The sequence below is a fragment of the Trachypithecus francoisi genome, unplaced genomic scaffold (assembly GCF_009764315.1).
Source record: "Trachypithecus francoisi isolate TF-2019V2 unplaced genomic scaffold, Tfra_2.0 Lachesis_group8, whole genome shotgun sequence".
Lineage (NCBI taxonomy): Eukaryota > Metazoa > Chordata > Mammalia > Primates > Cercopithecidae > Trachypithecus > Trachypithecus francoisi.
In genome coordinates, this window is record NW_022681473.1 from 62,143,067 (window position 1) to 62,162,212 (window position 19,146).

The window sequence follows — 19,146 nt, forward strand, 5'->3', positions numbered from 1 at the left end:
GGCAACATAGTGAGACCCCATCTCTACAAAAAATAGAAAAATTAGGACAGCGCGGTGCCTCACTCCCAGCACTTTGGGAGGCCGAAGTAGGCAGATCACGAGGTCAGGAGTTCGCGACCAGCCTAACCAACATGGTGAAACCCCATCGCTACTAAAAATACAAGAAGTAGCCAGGCATGGTGGCACGCGCCTGTAATCCCAGCTACTCAGGAGGCTGAGGCAGGAGAATCGCTTGAACCCAGGAGGCAGAGGTTGCAGTGAGCCAAGATCGCGCCATTGCACTCTAGCCTGGGCAAGAGAGCAAGACTCCATCTCAAAAAAAACGAAAAAGAAAAATTAAATAGATGTTTTTTAAAAGTCATAAGTGAAGTTACAGGATAGATAGGGTCAAGTTTACCCAGACATAGGGTTTCCCAATTTAGCAAATAAAAATGTGTCCCAGACACTGCATGAGAGAAAATTATACTTTAAAAACTATCTGAAGTTCAGATTTAACTGGTCATCCTGCATGTATCTGGTAACCCTGCCCACAGAGCTTCTGGGTATGTGCATTCAAGTTTCATTTTCCCTGGGCAAAGGAAAGATAGTCTCTTCATCCCATCATGCCACAGCACAGAGAACACAATGAGAGTCAAAGCCAGCAGGGGTTAAAATCTCCTACATGCTTTATTGGACTTCAAAGAGTCTTATGAAATAACACAGAAAACCCCATTTGAGGGTGTCCAGGGGGTACAAGGCAGTCTACAACCTAGCACCCTCCTAAGACCAGCCCCAGGTGCACCCACCCTAGGCCCAAAATAGGATCCCAGGATAAAGGCATGGCAGGGAGTGGGGCAGAGGGAAAATACCTTTGCAGCCATAGCAAAAACAGGTAAGGGAGAGAGTTGTAGAGGGTGGGAAGGGTGGGGGGAAGTGGTCACACAGCCACCTTCACCTATACCATCTTCCTTAGCCACCCCTTCCCCAAACTGGTTGTGTCCTTTTTGAGCCTCTGGCCAAGGCTACAAAGCAACATGAAAATGGGATCTAACAAGGGGAATATGCAGCATAGGCACTTGGGAAATTCAGGAGATTTTTTTCCTTTTAACTTGTTTGTCTTTTGGCTCAAAAATATGACAGCATCCTTGCCCAACAACTCCAGGGCTCCATAAGAGCCCTGTATCATGGCTGTGGCTCCCCGGGCCAGGGGAGCCACTTGTCCTGAGCCCCAGGAGTATTGATGCTTGGGGAGCTTTGGGGCAGCACCTCTTAGAGACAAACCCTCCTGCAGTGTGGGGGAGCAGGGGTAAGAGGGAGGCAGGTGTGGGTGGGAGAAGAGAGAAAAAGTGACTGCCTTATAACCTACAGTTCTGGCATCCACTCATCCTCCAATGAAGCGAGGCCTCTTCCAACCCATCCCCAAGCCTCTCTTTAAAAGTCTCTGGTGGGTTGTTCTCTGAGAATTGGTTTCACTCCCCCATGGACTCCTGGAAGCCTGAGTGAGATCTAGGATGAGGTTCCTTCTGACCCACAACAATACCAAAGAACAAATCCCAAAGATTAGGCCCTGGCCCCAGTCTGGAGCAAACAGAACCACTGTGAGTGGGGTGGAACGGATCTGAGGCAAACGTCAGAAGTTACTCCTCCTATCTTCCCTGTAACTGCTAGGGGAAGCTGGGGAGTGGTGGGAGGGAGGAGCCTGAAAGCAAGAGACAGAAACAAGAAACCAAACCTCAAAACTGGGACAGCAGAGACAGAAGCTGAACTCCAGAGGTGGAGCTGGGAGCTGAGGGAACAGCAACTAAGACATGCACTGAAGCGGAGAGGGAGTGACAGCAGCAGCCCATGGTTGGGAGGGAGGCAGGGCAGGTAGGCTATGGTGGTCAGTTAATAAATAATAATGAAGGACCCAAGGATGTACAGTGCAGGTATATACAGTGCCCAGACCCCTGGACCAGCCCTTCCCATGCCCCACTCTTGGGACCAGTTATCTTGAAGGGAGGGAGGGAAGGAGAGGCAGAAGACCCAGGGAAGGACAAGCTGTCCCATTACTGCCACCCCCATCCTGCCTACTTCTTAAGAGGCTTCTTAAAGATTTTGAGGGGAAACTTCTTCCGGCCTGGGCTGGAGTCTGTCTCCTCGCCAATAGAGCCATTATCCTCCTCAGCCACAGCCTTCTTGCCAGCCAGGTGGGGAATGCGTGTGTTTCGGCTGGCTTGCAGGGCTCGGCTGTCCCCAACTGGAGATGGCGTGTCTGGGTCTGGGGAACTGGGGCTGTGAGAACGGGAAGAATCCAAATGTGGAGAGCCACCAGGTGGGGCTGAGGGGCTCAGCTCCATTAGGCTGTGGGCCTTGTCCAGCCCATGGTTCAGCGCCAGTAATGCCTTGGCCAGGGCAGGGCTGTCAGGCAGTTTCTCCATCACAGACCCTGGGTGGACCCCCTCGATCAGCCGGTGGCTGCCATTGGAAGTCATGGCATTGAGAGCCTCATCTGCGGCACGGCTCATCGGAGGAGGTTTGGGGGCCACACGCTGGCGGTCACTCATGTGGAGGGAGGACTCCGAATCGGAATGGGTCAAATCCCTGCAAGACATGGGGCAGAGAGGAAGAAAGGGACATATATTGGATGGGGTGATGGTGGAAAGGTGAAGAGGAGAGTGGGACAACACAAGAAGACAAGGACAGGGTAGGAAAATGGGGATAGAGCGGCAGGAGAGAGAAATAGGATGAACAGGCAGGTGGGAAGGAGAGAGGAAAGAGGAATAGACAGAAGTTGCGCAGCCGTAAGTATAGGATAAGAGAGGAGGCAGGAGGAGGGAATGAGGATAGATTGGAAAAGAGACAGGAAAAGGAGAGTAGAATTGTAGAGGAAGAAAAGCAAAAGGATAAGCAGGTAGAAAGAAGGGCCAAGACAGAAAGACAAGAAAGGGAAAAGTGATGGGGAGAGAAGAGAGACAAGAAACAAAAACAAAAAATGCCATCATCTGCCTGGCAAATGGTTTTCCAATGGCAATGGGCTCCACAACTGGTGAATGCTCTGGCTCTGAACTGGTGCAACCATAGGCTTAAATTCCACAGGCATCCTCCTCAATAAAATCTCTACCTTCTCATAGCTGGCTAGATTTCCTGGGACTCAATCTTAAGCTAACACAGAAACCACATACTGCTTCGAGTCACCATTTTCCATGCCTTCCTCCCCCACTTACTCCTGTCACACCTTAGGATATTATCCAGTCTGGGTCAGACCCCAAGAAACAGGGCACATGCAGTCAGTGGACCTGACCCAGGCCGGGGATGAGAAGGTTAGAACAGCCTTGCAAAAAATCCTTCAGCCACCCCAAAAGGCCAGGATGCTGCCTCTTCTAACCATCTCACAGGATTCAAAGGAGGTCATAGATAGGTATTGCAGAGTTCAAACCAAAGTCTGTGGTGCGGCAGGAAGGGTGGGGTCTCTTACAGACCTCTGCTGACAGGGAGAATGTAGGGAGGCATAGAAAGACAGGATGTTGGCCTTTAAAGAGCAATGGTTCAGAAGAGTTCTGGACTTTTCTGTGCGATCTTGGACAAGTCATCTAAACTTGCTAGTTCTTAACTTTGGCCCAGTGAAGATAATACCAATTCAATTTCTCTTACAAGACTGGAGGATCAAATATGCTGGCAAAGCACTTGGAAATGTAGAAATTATTGTGGGAATGAAGATGATGAGGCCTGCCAAGCTGAAAGGCCTATGTAAGGGCCGGTCACAAGAGGCTTCTTTGCAAGGCTGAGTTATGGAGACATGCCACCGCACATTGGACATGCACACACAGAGGCTAGTCTAGGAACTTGAGCCCCTCTAAGGAGCTGGTGGTTCCTAAGCCATGAATCAATTCCAGATGTCACTCCTCCTGCTCTACAGACAAAAAGGTAGATATGGAGGTGCTCTCTCTGCCAATCCTGAATCCTCCTTCTGCCTTCCTAGAGGCCTGAGAACTTCAGCAAAAGCAGAGAAGAGAGCTAAGGGAAATGTTTAAACATCTGCTAGCCAAAGGGGAAGAGTCATGAGTGAGAAAGGAGACCACCATAGGACCTAGAAAGAAAGAGGCTGAGGGTCAGAAGTTAGGGAGGGAACCAGGCCCCTGAAACAGGCAAAAGCAGGGGGTTGACTCATAGCTATTGTAGACTTAATTCTCAGGAGGAAGCAAATAACTAAGTAGCCACCCCATGGACCAGTACCTTCCTGGACTCAGCAGGCAGCAGAGAACAAGTCCAGCTCAGCTTCCATTCTACAAATATTGTGTTAGCCACATATTCTAGTATTTACAAATATTCAGTCTCATATTTGGTTTCATATATCTGACACTGTCCTTGCTTCTAAACTTATCCTTGTTTCTCTAAGCCCCAAGATGATCCTCTCCATATGTTGCCTTTTCCAAACACTATTATAAACCAATGAGCAAGGTGCCAAGGAAGTTCTGGGGAGCAATCACACTAAGAAAAGGGGTCCTCTAAGCTGAGGAAGTGAAGATCCTGGGATCCTACCCTCTCTAACACCAAGGAGGAGAAATCAGGAGGTTAGGGCTTTCCCAGCCTCACTTCTCCTGGACCACACCCCTATATGGTCTTGATTCCTATCCATCTTTTCATTTATTTATTGACAGGGTCTCGCTCTGTCGCCCAGGCTGGAGTGCAATGGCGTGATCTTGGCTCACTGCAGCCTCGACCTCCCCGGCTCAAGTGATCCTTCTGCCTGAGCCTCCCGTGTAGCTGGGACCACAGGCATCTGCCACCATGCCCAACTAAATTTTTGATTTTGTAGAGACAGGGTCTCACTTTGTTTCCAAGGCTGGTCTGAAACTCCTGGGCTTAAGCAGTCCTCCCCTCTTGGCCTCCCAAAGTGCTAGGATTACAGGCGTGAGCCACTGCACCCAGCCGATTCCTGTCCTTCTATGCCTCCCTCATCAACTAAAAGTTTGGACTGCCAAAGCAAGATAAGAACCTGGGAGGAAGCCCAGGGAGATATAGGAGGGAAAAGGCCCAGTATGAGGCAGGCTCACCTTCCCTCCCTGAATCACTTAGAACAATCAGGCCGGGGTCCCTCCCCAAAGGCTGGGCTGCCTCGGACTCCCATCCCAAGCTACTGACCTTACCAGAGAGCCTGTTTGCCTTTAGAGATGATCCTCTGGTGCATGGTGCAAAAGAAAATTAAGTAGTGAACAGGCCAGGTGGATACAGGTACCTCTCCGCCCTTCCTCCCCACTGCCCTCAGCTTAAACCTTGGAGCATGGAATTCACAGCATCCCCTAGTTTCCCCAACCCAATTTGATCCTCTCCATCTGTATTGGAAGGAGCAGTCTCCCTTCCTAGGCTTTTGGATGAAAATGAGAATGAGAATGGATATGAGTGGCTCTGCTGAGTAATAATCCTAGTAAGGGCAATCCCTTTGTGCAAGAGAAAGGAACAGCCCTCAAGCATAACTATCCAGAGGTTTAAGGGGCAGAGTTGAATAAATGGGTATCCAGAGTGAGATAGAACTGAAAAAAAGCAACAGAGTAAGCAGACTGCAGCCCAGAGGACAGGACTGGGCTGTGGTCACCACTTCAGAGATGGGAAGTACTTCCAGAGGGGAAGGACTTTCTGAGTGTCTCCTAAGCTTGTTCCAGGCAAGGTCAAGGCTACTACCTCTGATCCTAGTCTACCATCTTGGGTATTAGCAAGAAAAGTCCCTGCAGCTGCCAGACAAAGCTGTGGAAGAAAAACCTTTCACCAATTATTTTCCAGTACACTTTTTGAGACCTTGTGAAAAGACAAAAATATCCAACGGAGTATTCTGGAATGGAAAGCCAAGTTCTAATCTGTCTCTGCTCTCAACTAGTTGTGAGACCTGGAGGGAATTACCCTTTTAGAACCTTAACTTACTATTCTAAAAATGTATATTTTAATTCCTGCCCCACCTATAAACTCTTCTTGTCCAAAACCCCAAAACCTATGTCCCCTGTCTTGGTTCCCTAATTTCATGAAGGATGCTATGTCCATTCAGTCCACTCAAGCTATAAACCTGAGTGTCATACTAGATCCTCCCTTTCCTTCACCACTGTAGCCAGTTACCAAATTCATCATGTCTTTTTATCCCAAGGCCTCATTACCTCCCCTAGTGGTCTACTGGAATGTTTTCCAAATTCCTGTAGTCTTCCGCTTCCTTCCTTCACACAGCCACTAAAATGTTATTTCTAAAATGCAAATGTGACTGATTAATTTTCTCTTAGAAACCCTTTTGTAGTTTTCCATCTCCTAACGGGTAGAGGCCAAAACCCTTTCCTTTCAGAGCCTTCATCATTTTAGCCTCAGCTGTTTCTCCTTCCCACCAACACATATCCAGTGTTCTAACCACAAATATATCATATTCTCTTGAATCTCCATGTCTCTGCACACAGTGTTTCCTCTGGCTAGAATACTCTTTCTCCTTTCCCTTCACACAGGATGTTCATCTCTTTGGTGAAGCATTCCACCCACCCAGGTACACACTGCTAGTCACTCCTTCCTCAACACCCCCATAGCACTTAATAAATTTTCCCATAATTATTTATGTATCTCTCTCAGACAAGATTGTAGTTCTTGATGGCTGGGATTGTGTCTTTTTTTTTTTTTTTTTTTTTTTTTTTTTTTTTTTTTTTTTGAGACGGAGTCTCGCTCTGTCGCCCAGGCTGGAGTGCAGTGGCCGGATCTCAGCTCACTGCAAGCTCCGCCTCCCGGGTTCCCGCCATTCTCCAGCCTCAGCCTCCCAAGTAGCTGGGACTACAGGCGCCGCCACCTCGCCCGGCTAGTTTTTTGTATTTTTAGTAGAGATGGGGTTTCACCGTGTTAGCCAGGATGGTCTCGATCTCCTGACCTCGTGATCCGCCCGTCTCAGCCTCCCAAAGTGCTGGGATTACAGGCTTGAGCCACCGCGCCCGGCCGGGATTGTGTCTTATCACCAGTGAACCCCTATGCCCGGCAGAGCCTGGCACAGAGTAGGCATTAGTAAATGCTTGTTGAAGGAGTGAAGGAAGTGAGGGCCCAAGTGAGAACTAATGTGAAAGTGCATAGTTTAGGCAAAAGTGCTATAGGGTCATGAGGGAAGAAAGTCGTTACTCATTTTTAGAGTCAGGAAACCCCAAACACAGAAGGGGAGAAAGTAGGCTGACCTTAAAAAGGAATCCCAGAGCTGGGAACAAACAGGATAAGAAGAAGATTCCCCACTGCACACACCCCCAGAGTTGATCAAGCAGCAGCTGACAGGCAGAAACTAAGGTAAAAGCAGCAGAAAGGGAAGGAAGGGAAGAAAGAGAAAAGAGACAGCTGATACCCCAAGCTCTCTGAATGCCCAGGCATCACAGTGGTGCTGTCAGAAGGGGGTGTGTCAGGGTAGGGCTCCGTCTGGAGGAAATAGGAAGTGCTGTGGTGGTAATAAACAGGGTGGACATGGACGGTGGTGATGGTGGTGGTGGTGGTAGTGGTGATGGTGGTGGTAGAAGAGGAGCAAGCAGCAGCAGAGGCAGATGGAGAGCTCGTCCCGTAGCCTTCAGAACTGAAAGACTGTCCAGATGAAAGGCTGCGCATTCGCCGCAGAGATACCCGGCTTGTCAAGAAGTGGCCAGCCTCGCCCTCTACCAACCTCTGAGATCCCAGGCCATGCTGTGGCTCCATCAGGCGCTGCCGAACACTGCTCTGCAGGCTAGGGGCTGCAAGGAGAATGAAGAAAGTGTCAGGAGGGGCCAGCCCACTTTGGGCTGGCAGGTAAGGAGGTGCCCATGAATAAATGCTTGCTGGAGACCACCCTGGGCCTCTAATGCCAATTGGGAGGATGGGGCACCTCCTCCCAGAAACCTCCCACCAGGGGTCCTAAAAGGATGGGAAATTGAAGATGAGGTACCCGGGTCAGTTTTAGTGGCAATTCCAATAGAGGAGACTTATGGCCAATGTCACTATAAAGGGAAGTGGCAAGGCAGTTAGTGAGTAGACACAGGCAAGGAAGGGTAGGATAGGGGCTTGGGACAAGGTCCGGGAGAGTACTAAGAACCAGCCTTTTCAGAAAGCCAACCTCAGGAAATAATTCACAGCATAGACAAGGACTTATACATAAACATGTTCACCATTAATAATAATTGAATGAGAAGTAAACATAATTGTTTACTTTTTATTAATAGCTATATGAAAGTAAACATAAAGAATGAACAATGGGAAAATGATAATATATCCAGTTTCTGGGATACTATAGAGCTATTAAAAATGATGCTTATAAAAAGACTTTAAGAAAATAGGAAAAATGCCTATTAAAATGTTCAGAGGGGAAAAAGGATACAGAATTATATGTGCTAGCCTTGAGCTTTGGCATACCAAACACTAGAGTTTGAAACCAGGACTTTCACTTCTAGTTGTGACCTTGAGCAGCTGACTTCCCCATTTTAACTCCTAATTTCTAAAATCCTGCAGGGTTCTTCTGAGACTTCACAATAATGTCTTTAAGGCACCTGTTTCAGGTTATGGCACTCAATAAATGGTAGTGGCTATCATTATCTTAACCACATAAAAAATTTCACAGACAAAAGAGTGATAGAGAAGGTGCTCAAATATGGTGGGACTATGGATGCTTTTTATGCTAATGTTTGCTCTTTTTCACTTTCTAATAAGCACATAAACAACAAGGAACCAGCTCTTGGATCAGGCTGCAAATCGGGATCCTGGAGATAATGGCCACCATGCCCAGTGAAGGGATACATGGGCACCACGTAACTTAGGAATATGCTCGTGCATCCCCCCTTGGGCTCACTCCCAGCTAAAAGACAGTACAGACCTTTATTCTTTCTCCTCTACCCTGATAGATAGGCTTCTCTGCTTTCTCCCTAAAGATGAGAGAAAGGGCCAGGTTACAAGGGTGAGAGAAGCTTTGGAAGGGCCATCAGAGAGAGAGCATAGTTCCATAGTGATAGTTCAGGAGGCAGGGCTTCTATGCTGGTAGCTTTCAAGGTATGAAAGAGAGGCTGAAGAGGATAAGGAAGTCTGGAATAGGGAGGGGAAGGGGGAGAAAGAGGGGGGAAACTGGGAAGAAAAGGGAGAAACAAGAAAAAGAGAAAAGAAAGGGATGATTTTTCCTTCCCTCTTTCCCTCCCAGCCCAGCTGGAAGAAGGGCTACCAGTTATCTGCATAGCTGGGCTAAAGGGAGAAGCCTAAGCCTTCCATTACCAGGGGTGTTCTCTATCCAGCTCTTGCCAAGCAGGCTGATTCTTCTTACCCCCGAACTCCCCCCTGTAGTTAGTAGGGACAGTGCTGAGGGGATAGAGGGAACAGGCAGGGGCATGAAGCAGGCAGGAGAAGGGACCCATGGGGTAGGAGTGTTGATTTAGTCCCAAAAGTCGGAAAAACAAAATGCCCCAAAGGGGCTCCTCAAACCGGGGTATTTCCAGAGGGACTGATCATCCGAGCCGGCGGATGTAGAGCAGAGAGAGCGGTCACTGAACCTACGCCCCATCAGCCAGGCAGCATCTAGGGTCAATAGCCAGGCCAAAAAGGAGAATAGAATCTGATTTATGGAGGGCTTTGGCCTGCCATCAATGTAATAAAGGAAGGACTGGGGGCAGGGATTGGGTGGCTAAGAGCTAATTAAGGTCCCTCCCAGCCTGGAGAACACAGAAGCCTTCAGATCAACAAGTCAAGATCAAGCTCTGCCTGTCAGTGATCCCGTCCTTGTTAAGCCTTTGATTAAAGGCCTAACAAGTTATCAGATCAGAACAAAGAGGCTTGGCCAGGGGCAAAGTATTATTGACAAAATTACAAATAAATTCTGTCTGGAGTGGGAATCCAGCCTTATTAAAGAATGTGAAAGTAAGCCCCTAACCCCGCCCCGGACTTCTGCCCTCCCCCGTACTGGCAGAATATAGGCCTAGGGCAATAGCTTTACCATAAGGGCTATTCTACTTACTTGAAATAGCATCTGATCCAAATAAAAATTCAACTGTGGGCCAGTAAGGGAAAACTCCCTTCATTCACTGAAGAATTCCAGTATTGTTCCATTTGGCTCTGCTCTACTCAACTCTCATCACTTGCAGGGGAGAAAAGGGAGAGGGAAGACCCAGGACAGAGGAAGAGAGGGTGGGATCCAAGAGTCCAGGTGGAAAGTCAGACATGCTTGTGCAGGAGATCCCTCCTGGGCAAGAATGCCTTTCCAGCTTAGAGGATTTAGGACTATATCACTTTAAGGGACTACTGCTTTATAGGGCCTCTCATAAAAAGACAAAGAGAAACATCATTCCATTCATCTACTTTAGCAATTAAGAATAATGAACAAAAATCAAAATAAATAAGTTCAATAAATAGTCAAAATAAATGCCATTTTTACATTGAAATTCACTAAAGGGCATTATTTTTTATAAAGGTAGATAGAGTGGTAGTTAGGGACAATAAAGTGAAAAAGACTGAAGGGAGACACACTTAGCACAATAGACCCAAAGGGGCATACAGAGCATACAACAAGGAAAGAACACCAAAAGGACAACTATAAAGAAATAACCTGAGCAAACTGTGCTTTATTGACCAAGGTCATGAGTTGAACTATCTTCCTGGGTATCTGCCCCATCTGCTGTTTAAGCACAACAGAGGCCACAGAGTTCTCAACCTGTGCATCAAAGGCTCCTTCCTTCATCCCCCCAAAGAGGTCACTTACACTGCATAGACAAGGGAGACACAATCTCCTCATCCATGTCATCCACGTCGTCAGTCATGATGAAGTGGGCAGGGTTGGGGCGTGTACTGCCCATCCAGCTGGGGTCTATGTTGAGGGCAGCCACCAGTGAGTGGATGCCAGGGTTATTGACAATCTGGAAGCCACAGAGGATCTCGATCTGTTGCCAGCGGTGCAGGCGCTCCCGCAATGCTGCTGTCACCTCGCTCAGTGCTTGCCTGAAGACAGAGGAAAGAGAACGGCAGGCAGGGACTTGGTGTGAACCCCAATAGGAATGAAGCCTCTTCTCAGAGGAACAAGTTTTGAGAATATGTGTGAATAAAACACACAATAAACTCATAAATTTAAGAGCAAGGCGAGAGATAAATAAAGTCTGAAGAAGGAGACCAGAGCTGTCCCTCCACCAATGAGGAAATGGAATTGGTGTTGGAGGCCCTGTATGCCCTCAAATTCTGAGGATGATATGGACATTGCCAGAGTAGATAACTGGTGTTACTTACTTAGCTGTTAGAATTTTATGATCTACATCATCCAGGGAAGAGCTGTGGGCCACATGGAAGGTGCCAAAGAGTGTGTTTCTCTTCTTTTTTATCTTCTCAGCCTGCAAAGATGAGGCCCCCAGTTCAAAAAGAGCAGGGATTCGAGGTTGGAAAAAATAAGACAGGCCTTCCCCTATGGCTGAGACCCACTCCTCCTAGCCCAACTTAGACTGCACAAGGAAAAGGAAGAGAAAGAGGAAAAAGAGAAAGGCAGGCAAGGTAGATGAAAAAGGAGGGGACAAAATAGAGAAAGCGAGGGGAGAAGCAAAGGGGTCCTAGATAGCCCTTTTGCCCCAGGAGGACCTCTGTCCCCATGGCAGCCTGAGGCTGGCAGAGCTTTCCCTCTGCCTGCCTCCACTTATTTCATCTTTTCCAGAAGATAGGCGGGAATGCCCCTACACCCTCATTCCCTCCTCCAGAAGCCTAAGGACACTGTCAGGAGCTGAACATTAGGAAAGAAACAGAACCTACCACCAGGATATCTCTTCACCCAATGGGAGAACAGGGAGAGAGAGAGAAGAGGAAGATATGCAGGTAAAAGGGAGAAGGGCAAAAAGGAGAAAAGAGGGCAATAGAAGGGCAGTTCTCACCCCCTCCTTGGCCACCAGCAGCTGCTTCTCAGCATTTTGCTTCTTGATGTTGTAATATTGCACCTCCACCTCATGTGTCAGCTGCAGCCACTTCTGAAGGGCCTCTGGAGCATACCATGAGCTGTGTGATTCTAGCTCCTTCTCTGCTTTCCTCAAGGCCTCCCGAACCTGTGCAGCCAAAAGGATGTGAGTTCATTTACTGCTATCAATACTCTCCAACACCTCTGTATGATGCTTCAGAACTCAGACTTCTTATCTGCTTTACAACTCTCCCAGGAAGGAGAAAGGGTAAGGATTATTTTCCATATTTTATATAGAAGAAAGCAAGCTCAGAGAAGAAAATTAACCTACTCAAGGTCCACAGTGTCAACCAGAACCCAAACTGAGATGTTTTTGTTCCCAGACGAAGGCATTCTTTTCTATCACATCAGCTTACTTTCCTGGTCATGCAGCAAGTTCCAGCAATCTTCCCCGATCTCTTCAGGAACAGGTCAGCTAATGAATCATCTTCTTACCAAGAGTCAGGGTCTGTGCTTAGACTTCAAGACATTACAACGTGACAGAAAAAGCACTGGTCAGGAATCTGAAAATCTGGTTCTTGTCCCTGGTCTGTCACTTAACTGGCTGTGTGACCCTGTGCTTCCTAAACCAGTTCTTAATTCGGTGTGAGGCAGGACTTTCTCCCATGCAAATCCAAACTATCAGTGAAGGGGTGATCTCAGGAGAGAATGAGTTCCCTGTTATGGGAGGTATGTGAAGAGCTCATGTCAGAGAGACCTGAAAAATGATTGGTACTTCAGAAGGGTATTGTCCTGAATGCTCTCCAGAGTCTCCTCTAGCCCAGAGACTGTGTCTGTGATTCTCTCAGGGAGTAAAGCAAGTGGGCTTTGAAAAGAACTCTGTACAAGGTGGGAAGACAATGAGCATGCCCACACCTAACAGAGGCATTACCAACAGAAGCCAAGACATGAGAGGACTAATGTATAAGTAGAAATAACCAACTTCTCTGCAGGGAGCACGCAATGAGGCAGTCCAAAGCACTAAAGCGTAAAAGACTTGAAAGTACATACAGACATTATGTACACAGAGTTTCTTGCTGTCTCATCCAAGCTACCAGCATAAGTGATCTCCAACTCTCCTACCTGAACAGAATCCCAGAGAAGATGCTTGAAAGCAGTCTTATTATCCCCAGCTTCAGCCAATGAGGTAAGCATCCTATAGCAAGCCTGAGGTCCTCTCCACAGCCTAAGATAGGCCAGGAGGGCCTCAGCTAGGGACAGAACACCTTTATTCCTTTGAGAGGCAATGAGAGTGCCAATCTTCATTTGGTTTCTGTTCCCTGAAAAAAAAACTAAAAATAGCCCACTCCTGTTTATGTAGCTTCTAAACGAAGACTAAATACTTTAGAAACTAATATACCAAGTCTGAAAATTTATGATCAAGTACTAAATTAAAAGCAGTTTAAGGAATGGGATAAGCTAAGCAGGGAATAATGGATGAAGAAGAAAAAAAAGAGAGAAAATAGAGGGAAGCATGACAGTCAGGGAGGCATACAAAGGGGCTGGCCTACAAGGCTCAAAACCTGCTGGGAGCCAGGCACAGTGGCTCACACCTGTAATCCCAGTACTTTGGAAGGCCGAAGAGGAGGATCACTTGACCCCAGGAATTCGAGAGCAGCCTGGGCAACACAGTGAGACCTCATCTTACAAAAAATTGTAAAACTAGCCAGGTGGGATGGTGTGCACCTGTGGTCCCAGCTACTCAGGAGGCTGAGATGGGAGGATCGCTTGAGTCCAGGAGGTCAAGACTGCAGTGAGCCAAGATCATTCTACCACACTCCAGCCTGGGCAACAGAGTGAGACACTGTCAAAAAAAAAAAAAAAAGCTGTTTGGTTAATGAGAGAAGTAACTACAAAATAAGGAATGGGGGAGATGGAAGACAGACAGACAGAGACAGACATATCATGCCATACACAGTAATAAATGTCTGATGGGAAGACAACATATGGGCAAGTCAGAGTTCTTATCCTTTTATTTTGTAGCTGTGGTTCTCAACCTTGTAACATACTGTAACCACATGGGGAACTTTTTTACTTTATTTTATTTTGAGACAGGGTCTTGTTGTGTCATCCAGGCTGGAGTGCAGTGGTGAATCTCAGCTCACTGCAACCTCTGCCTCCCGGGCTCAAGTGATCCTCCCTCCTCAGCCTCCTGAGTAGCTTTGGGACCACAGGCGTGCACCACCATGCCCAGCTAATTTTTTTTTTTTTTTTTTGGTAGAGATGGGATTTTGCCATGTTGCCCAGGCTGGTTTCAAACTCCTGGGCTCAAGCGATCTGCCTGCCCTTTGCCTCTCAAAGTGTAAGGATTACAGGCGTGAGCTACCATGCCTGGCCAGGAACTTAAAAAATACAGATATCTGGGCCCCAACGTAAAGATACTGATTTCATTGATCTGGGGTGTTTGCCTGGGCATTAAAATAGGCTCTCCAAGTCATTCTAATATGCAGCCAAAGTTAATAAACACTTATCTATATGTTTTAAATAAAGTGTTATCACCTGACTTCCACTTCCCAGTAAGATATAGTAGGTCATGGGAGAAAAACAATTCTGATCCAACACAACATCTGGAAAAAGCTGTATACATTTTATGAAAATTGTGTTTTCAAAATTGTTTTTATTTTGAAAAATTTAGAAAATATGTTATTTGTGTAAACATCTAAGGGGCTTGATATAGTTATTTTTATTTTTATTTTTATTTTTGAGATGGAGTCTTGCTCTGTCACCCAGGCTGGAGTTCAGTGATGTGATCTTGGCTCACTGCAACCTCCGCCTCTCGGGTTCAAGCGATTCTCCTGCCTCAGCCTCCCGAATAGCTGGGATTACAGGTGCCTACCACCATGCCTGGCTAATTCTTGTATTTTTAGTAGAGATGGGGTTTCGCTATGTTGGCCAGCCTGGTCTCGAACTCCTGACCTCAAGTGATCTGCATGCCCCGGCCTCCCAAAGTGCTGGGATTACAGGTGAGCCACTGCGCCCAGCCTGATATAGTTATTTTAAATGAATTAATAAATATATTTTAATTTTCTGTTTTAATTTCTAATAGGTTAAATATCAACAGTATTATCACCTATCAAAATGTTCTTTGAGGTCCTAAATAGTTTTTAAGAGTAAAGGGTCCTGGCTGGGTGTGGTGGCTCATGCCTGTAATCCCAGCACTTTGGGACGCCAAGGCGGGTGGATCGCCTGAGGTCAGGAGTTTGAGATCAGCCTGACCAATATGGTGAAATCCCTTCTCTATTAAAAATACAAAATTAGCCATGTGTAGTGGCAGGCACCTATAATCCCAGCTACTCAGAAGGCTGAGGCAGGAGGAGAATTCCTTGAACCTGGGAGGCGAAGGTTGCAGTGAGCCGAGATTGTGCCATTGCACTCCAGCCTGGGTGACAAGAGCGAGACTCCATCCAAAAAAAAAAAAAAAGAGTAAAGAGTCCTAAGAACAAAAAGTGTGAGAACCACTAGACTAGATAAACTAAAAGTCAGAGAGAAAAAGCCTTTCTAAGATGAGTTGTCAATTGTCAGTCATTTTCTTCCTGGGAGACACTGATGATTTTAGGTGAGGGCTGAAAATTGCACTGGACCCACGTAGATCTCCACTGGGGCACAAAGAAAACAGCCTACGATGTGGCAGAACTGCATCTCTCATAGTCTTTCAGGGTTGAAGAGAAAGAAACTAACAGCTTTCCATTCAAAAGTCAGGGAGGGACATATCTGAGAAACTGGGACAAATGAAAGCTACACCAAGTTTTACTAAAACTACAACCTAGTTCAAATGCAGCTCGATCTCTGATTGGCTTGAGGTGATCAGTTCCTTAATATACTCCACGAAAGAAAGGGGGAAAACTACTTGATGGAAGAGAAAATCATCTGGAGCCTCTATTTTTTTAATACACACTGTCCAGCATGTCATAAAAATAAATTACTAGACATAAATGGCAAAAAAAAGACTAATAATCAAGAGGAAAAATAAGCAGTCCCATAAATGATCCAGATGTAAGAATTACCAGACAAGGACTTTAAAATAATTACGATTGCTATGTTAAGGGAAATACAGGAAAAGATGGATACAGTAGATAAAAGATAGAAATTCTGGACAGGGAACTGGAACCTATAAAAGAGTAAAGTGGATATTCTAGAATTGAAAAATACATCGTCTGAGAGTAGGAACCCACTGGATGGGTTAAACAGCAGAATGCTTACAGTAGAATGCAGAATTAAAGAACTTAAAAGATAGATCAATAGAAAATAACCAAATCAAAGCACAGAGAGAAAAAAGAACAGAACTGAGCATAAGAGACATGTGGAATAGAGTTAAAAGATCTAACATAAATATTACATTCTCAGAAGGAGAGGAGAGAATGGAGCAGAAGTAATATTTTAAGAGATATATAAGTGCTAAAAAGAATGTATTTTCTAGAGTTAGGCAGAATGTTCCAAATGTGTCAAGGAATTCAAACTTATTAACCATGTTTTTAAATTTTTTTTTGTTTGTTTGTTTTTGTTTTTGTTTTTTTTTTTGAGACGGAGTCTCGCTCTGTCCCCCAGGCTGGAGTACAGTGGCCAGATCTCAGCTCACTGCAAGCTCCGCCTCCCGGGTTTACGCCATTCTCCTGCCTCAGCCTCCCCAGTAGCTGGGACTACAGGCGCCCGCCACCTCGCCCGGCTAGTTTTTTTTTTTGTATTTTTTAGTAGAGACGGGGTTTCACCGTGTTAGCCAGGATGGTCTCGATCTCCTGACCTCGTGATCCGCCCATCTCGGCCTCCCAAAGTGCTAGGATTACAGGCTTGAGCCACCGCGCCCGGCCCGTTTTTAAATTTTTTATATCCTTATGGATGCTATTGGTGACTTATTATTGAGAGAAGTATATTAAAATCTCTAACTCTGATTATAAAATTTGTCTAGTATCATTTTAGTTCAGTCAATATTTGCTTTATATTATTTTAGACTATATTATTAGATGTATCCAAATTAAGGGCTGTTATATATTAAATTGAATTCATCTACTTATCATTATGAAATATCTATTTTTGGGGTCTAGTAATACTTCTTGACCTAAAGTTTACTTTATATTAATGTAAATATTACATTTATATTAATATACAGCTGCCTTTGCTTTATTTCACTTAGCAATTGCTTTAGGTCAATACTTCATGACCTAAATCCTATTTTATATTAATATAAATATTATATTTATATCAATATATAGCTACCCCTGCTTCATTTTGCTGCTTTATTTTGTAACATATCTTTTCTCATCCTTTTCCTTTAAGCTTTTTTTGTGTTCTTATATTTAAAGTGTGTCTCTTATAAACAGCATATAATTGAGTTTTGGCATTAATCCAATCTGACAATCTTTGCCTTTTAACTGAATTGCTTAGTTTTTTCATACAAACCAAGTCTCAACAAGTTTCAAAGGACTACATCCACACAGCATATGCTCTCTGACCATAGTGAAATTAAACTAGAAATCGGTAAAAGAAAGATAAGTAAAAAGTCCTCAAGTGTTTGAAAATCAAGCAACATACTAGATAACCATGTGCCAAAAAAGGAGCCACAATAAAAATTAGAAAACTTTTGACCTGAATTATAATAAAAATATAAAATAGAGATTCCTGAATGATCACCTTACTTGAGGGGAAAAAAAAGATCCTTGACAGCCTACTTCATATCACATACAAAAGTTAATTTGAAATAATATCCCTAAATGTGAAAAGACAAACAATAAAGGTTCAGAAGAAAATGTAGGGAAATATCTTGGGGATAGGGAAGGATTTCTTAAACAAGAAACAAAAAGCAAAAAGCATCAATTTTTTTTTTTTTTTTTTTTTTTTTGAGATGGAGTCTCGCTCTGTTGCCCAGGCTGGAGTGCAGTGGCACTATCTTGGCTCACTGCAACCTTCACCTCCCAGGCTCAAGCAATCCTCCTGCCTCAGCCTCCCAAGGAGCTGGGACTACAGGTATGTGCCACCACACCCAGCTAATTTTTGTATTTTTAGTATGGATGGGCTTTTGCCATGTTGGCCAGGCTGGTCTCGAACTTCTGATCTCAAGTAATCTGCCCGCCTCAGCCTCCCAAAGTGCTTGTGATTACAGTCATGAGCCACAACGCCTGGCCGCATTTAATCATTTAAAAAACTTAATCATTTAATCATTTAAAAAACTGATTAAATTAGAAGCCCTTAAAATCAAGGACTTCTGTTTATCAAAAGACAATATTAAGAGAGCAAAAAAACAAGTCAAGGCTGAGAGAAAATATTTTCTGCATATGTGTGTATTTATACTGACAAAACACTAATATCCAAAATATATAAATAATGCTTACAAATCAATAAGAAAAAGACAATCCAATTTTTAAAATGAGAAGAGATTCCCAAATCAAATGGCCAATAAATTTATTAAAAGGTATTTAATAATATTAGGGAAATGAAAATTAAAATCACAAGATACTACTATACATTTACCAGAATGTTTAAAATTAAAATACCTAAAAATACTGAGGTCATGGATCAACTAGAATTCTCTTACCTTGTTTTGGCAGTATAGATTGGTACAATCATTTTGGAAAACTGTTTGACAGTTTCTAATAAAGCTAAATACATGAATACTCTATTATATGTCCAACAGAAATGAGTGCTTATGCCCACCAAGAGACATATGCAAGAAGATTCATAGCAATATTATTCATAAAAGTCAACAAAGCTGCAGACAACCCAAATATTTATCAATGGAAGAGTGGATAAATTATAGTATACTCATACAATAGATGAGTAACTCAGCAATGGAAATAAACCAACTATCACTACATGCAACTTTGATGACTCTCATAGACATAATGTTGAGTGAAAGAAACAAAACACAAAAGAGTATATACTGTATAATGCCATTTATATGAAGTTCAAAATTAGACAAAACTAACTGGTTTACAAGTTGTGACAGTAGTTAACTTTTGGATGAAATATTAACTGGGGGAGCAAAAGTGAGTTTTCTGGGGTGCTGAGAAGGTTCTGTGGGTGGTGGTAACACAGGTATGTGCATATGCAAAAGTTTGCCAGCTGTATACTTATGACTTGTACACTTTATGTAAATACCTCAAAAAAAGAAACAAAATAACTGTTATCACCTATTATCCACTGTTCTTTGAAAATCATAGTGACTATTTTTATAATTTTCTTTTTTTGGGTTTTTTTTTTTTTTTTTTCTGAGACAGAGATTTACTCTTGTTGCCCAGGCTGGAGTGCAATGGCACGATCTCGACTCACTGCAACCTCCGCCTCTGGGGTTC

General features: G+C 44.6%; 1 protein-coding gene across 6 annotated transcripts in view; it reads right to left on the bottom strand.

Moving 5' to 3' along the window:
* Positions 1 to 642: 642 nt before the first annotated feature.
* Positions 643 to 19,146, bottom strand: part of STIM1 (stromal interaction molecule 1) — a 222,740-nt gene continuing 204,236 nt past the window's right edge. For 2 of the 6 annotated variants that reach the window (XM_033206878.1, XM_033206880.1), the window contains exons 8-13: positions 11,805 to 11,972; positions 11,176 to 11,276; positions 10,658 to 10,893; positions 9,388 to 9,480; positions 7,613 to 7,679; positions 643 to 2,562 (exon numbers count right to left, since the gene is read on the bottom strand). In XM_033206878.1, coding sequence (XP_033062769.1) covers positions 2,049 to 2,562; positions 7,613 to 7,679; positions 9,388 to 9,480; positions 10,658 to 10,893; positions 11,176 to 11,276; positions 11,805 to 11,972 — 1,179 coding nt within the window. In that variant the 3' untranslated portion in view covers positions 643 to 2,048. Of the gene's footprint in view, positions 2,563 to 7,303; positions 7,680 to 9,387; positions 9,481 to 10,657; positions 10,894 to 11,175; positions 11,277 to 11,804; positions 11,973 to 19,146 lie in introns of all 6 variants that reach the window. The other 4 variants (XM_033206879.1, XM_033206876.1, XM_033206875.1 and 1 more) reach the window with 3 other exon arrangements.